This window comes from Ranitomeya variabilis, chromosome 1 (genome assembly GCF_051348905.1).
Source record: "Ranitomeya variabilis isolate aRanVar5 chromosome 1, aRanVar5.hap1, whole genome shotgun sequence".
Classification (NCBI taxonomy): domain Eukaryota; kingdom Metazoa; phylum Chordata; class Amphibia; order Anura; family Dendrobatidae; genus Ranitomeya; species Ranitomeya variabilis.
This window is the reverse complement of record NC_135232.1, coordinates 1,119,872,593-1,119,876,133: the sequence shown is the minus strand read 5'-3', so window position 1 is coordinate 1,119,876,133 and position 3,541 is coordinate 1,119,872,593. Positions and strand designations below refer to the sequence as shown.

The following is a 3,541-nucleotide window of genomic DNA, read 5'->3' as shown; positions in this document are numbered from 1 at the left end:
ATTTTTTATGAATTAAAAAGTGTATTGTTATATTTGTGTTTAAACTGTTAAATCATTTTATGGTAGATGCAAATGTGAAAAAATGAAAATTATAAGTACACTGAAACGTGGGAAGACAACACATGAATTCACAGTGATACATACGATGCAAGTATTATATATTTAATTCAACAATTTCTTCAAATAAATAATTCTTTTAATCAAGATACAAACATTAACATGTTTTAGAAACAAATAATCATTGTGGTGTGTTTTTTTATATTATTGTATTTATTTATTTTATTCATTTGCTAGAATAGTTATTTTCAAATAATTTCTTGACGTTTAGCTGCTTAACTGAACAATATTTTATGTTATTTTTTAATGTTATAATTGATGTAAAAGGTAATAAGTATTTGAGATTCTCATCATTCATGTGAAGATTTTTTCACTTTTTATTTCAGTTTTATTTCAAGTTAGGGAAAAATGTCTTTAAAAGCAATTGCAGACAGATTAGAACAATAATAAATGGAAAATAAAAAAAAAAAGGTAGATATCTCTGGTGCCTCTTTGGTGATTAGCCCTTCCCTTTCCACACCCCTGTCTTTCAACTGAGAAATCCAACTGGTTATTGGAAAAAAAAAAGAAAAAAAAATATCAATGTGAAAGGAGACCAATCACTGGCTTCGGGCAGGGTGGAGCACTGCTCCAGAGAAGTATAAAGACAGCACTCCAAAGCCATAAGGCACCTGTTTTCAGAAGGACTTCATTGTGTGGACGTGCCAAAGAAGAGAATGAACCCATTTCATCTTCCAGCTCATCAGAGATCTACAAATCTTCATCAGATTCAACCAAAAAGTGCCCAGGAGGCAACAGAGATGGCGGTATATGGTGAAAACGTCAGCACTTACCACCAGCAGAACTTACATTCAACTCCAAGTGTGGTCAACTATGGGAACTATTCACCTTCAACAACTTCTTACTCATGGCTTAATGGGCCAGGAGTCAATAATACACCAGGATATCTTCATGGAAATAACCCAAACTCGTACATGCCATCTTCTTATGGATTTCAGGGACAAATGGTGCAACATTTCCCTGGATTTAGTCAACCAGTTCCTTGTTGGTTTTCCACAGCTTCTCGGGAGGATCTTCTGAAGCTAGTGAAGCCCCAATATTCTTACTCAGCTCTTATTGCTATGGCCATACAAAATGCTCCACAAAAGAAAGTAACCCTGAGCCAGATATACAAATATGTGGAGGACTATTATACTTTTTATAACAAGCGAAAAGCAGGATGGCAAAATTCAATTAGACACAATTTGTCTCTGAACGACTGTTTTCAGAAAGTGTCAAGAAAGGAGGATGACCCAGGTAAGACCATGACTTCAATTATTCTAATTAATTATATTTTTTAGCAGCAATAATATTAGCATTTTCCATCGAGTTACTTTTGTTTTGTATTTTACTAACAAAAACAAACAGTTTTAGCAGAAAATTCTACTATAAGTATTTTTTGTTATAAATGTATTTTTTCATAGATGTTTTGAGTTTTAGTTCCAAACTCAAACAGGAAAAAAATTATTTTAATTAAAAAAAAATGTTTCAGAAAGTTTTGAAAATCTGCTTTAATGACTAGAAATGTCCTATACATTTTTGCAATAGTTTTTTTATTTTAGTATATCGGTAAAAATCATTAAATTTTCATAGATTTTTGTTTTAATAATTTGTACTTTAGTGCTGCTATATTTTGTTTATATTTCATTCTGTTATAATAATTTTTTTCTTACAATGTTTAGGCAAAGGCAATTACTGGACACTGGATCCTAACTGCAAAAAAATGTTTGACAACGGGAAATTTCGCCGGACAAAAAAGTGCACATCAGAGACCAATAAGGGTGAAGAAGGTCACCCAGTTCTAGGGAGGAAAAGTGGTGAAAGGCCATCTATGAGTACCCCATCATCCACAGTGGTGCAAGTATCCTCGGAAGATCTGAAGAGCACAGCTCCCTCAGAAATCACATCAACCGCTTGTTTGAACAACTTTTTTAGCAGTATGACATCCTGCTTGGACTCCACCTCAATGACCTCCTCCTTGGACTCCACCTCAGCTAACAGGCAGATGTCTCTGGGCTTGGTCAATGAACTCTCCCAGAGGAACATCACTGGACTAAGCAGTTACACCTCAGGCTCCTTGGCAGTACAATCGGCAGATTTACAGGACACTTTTCATCTCACCAGAGGCCCCTATTATAATTCTTTACCCAGTTCCCAACCTTTTTGTTAAGTGTTAACTGTAAATCGTGGTTTGATACCTTACACAATGTATATACTTGAGAGGAAGGAGGCTTTTTTTTTTACTGTTTTTATTAGTTTTGATATATTTATATTTATTATTATGCAATAGACTTTGTATGAGCGTTTCAATAAACTGAAAAAATTCTTGTTTTGAATTAAACTTTTATGCTGATTGGGAATGAAAAGGAATAAAAAAGGTGATATGTGACAAAAAAGAAAAAGGGCTTCTATTGTAAGGATTTTTATATTGTTTGCCATCTACTTATCTCGCAGCTATGCACCTCTGTCTTTCATATCTATCGTGTGTGTGTGTTATGTATATGTGTGTGTGTGTGTGTGTGTGTGTGTGTGTGTGTATATATATATATATATATATATATATATATATGTATATAGATGCAGGACACAGTGGATGGGAGGTATGTATCATGGAGGTGGTTGTCCTCTAATGTAAACTTGGTAAACCTGGAGTAATGCTCTTGTACACATAGTGCTAAGAGGCTTATTTTGTGCATCTAGGTCAGTTTACAGGCAAAGAAAAAAACAACAAAATATAAAAATATACAGAGTATGACCAAAGGGAAAAAAATCCTAAAATAACTGATTTATGTAGTTAAAATTACAATGTAATCACAAAGCACTCTATAGGGTTACTTGTAGTTATCAATCTTATTGAAATGAAAGGAAAGAAATAGAAAACTAGTAGTATAACAAAGTCATAGGCTTATGGAGTAGACAATAGACTTATTATAATGAACTCTCAATGGATACAGTAAAAAATTGATGTAGCACTAAACCATCTACATAAAACAGTCATATGAGAGTATGGCATACTGGCTAGAGTCAATGTGCCAGAATATATATGCAGCGCCCCAGAGTCCTGGTCGTTGCAGTAACGTCGCTTCTCCACCAGGGGGAGTGATGGAATGTCTGATTGCACTAAAAGAGTTCACCTGACCAGGTATCACAGTCACATACTACACTTCACACTCCGGCCACCAGGAGGAGCAAAGGGTTCTATGTATTAGGCCACTCCTCACACACTGGTAAAACATGGGATCGGATAGGAAGTTAGTTAGAAAGCTGACTGGGGAGACCCAGGGAGGACCTGTCAGGGGTGGGACCCTGACAGTGGCCTAGCACGGGACAGAGCGTTACGGAGCTGCGCCTGCACTACATTAATAATAATAATAATTATAATTTTATTTATAAAGCGCCAACATATTCCGCAGCGCTTTAAAACTTATAGAGGGGACTTGTACAG

The 3,541-nt window shown here is 35.2% G+C and overlaps 1 protein-coding gene across 1 annotated transcript; it reads left to right on the top strand.

The window, feature by feature from the left end:
- Positions 1 to 495: 495 nt before the first annotated feature.
- On the top strand, positions 496 to 2,266 carry LOC143800363 (forkhead box protein I1c-like). The gene is made up of 2 exons (XM_077281187.1): positions 496 to 1,353; positions 1,779 to 2,266. The coding sequence occupies exons 1-2, from the start codon at positions 774 to 776 to the stop codon at positions 2,264 to 2,266; spliced, it is 1,068 nt and encodes a 355-aa protein (XP_077137302.1). The 5' UTR covers positions 496 to 773.
- The last annotated feature ends 1,275 nt before the right edge of the window (positions 2,267 to 3,541 follow it).

Bases quoted from the DNA above. Each gene is read 5' to 3' on its own strand.
- LOC143800363 (XM_077281187.1), top strand. From the start codon at position 774: ATGAACCCATTTCATCTTCCAGCTCATCAGAGATCTACAAATCTTCAT. The intron at 1,354-1,778 runs GTAAGACCATGA...TACAATGTTTAG, and splicing joins AAGAAAGGAGGATGACCCAG to GCAAAGGCAATTACTGGACA.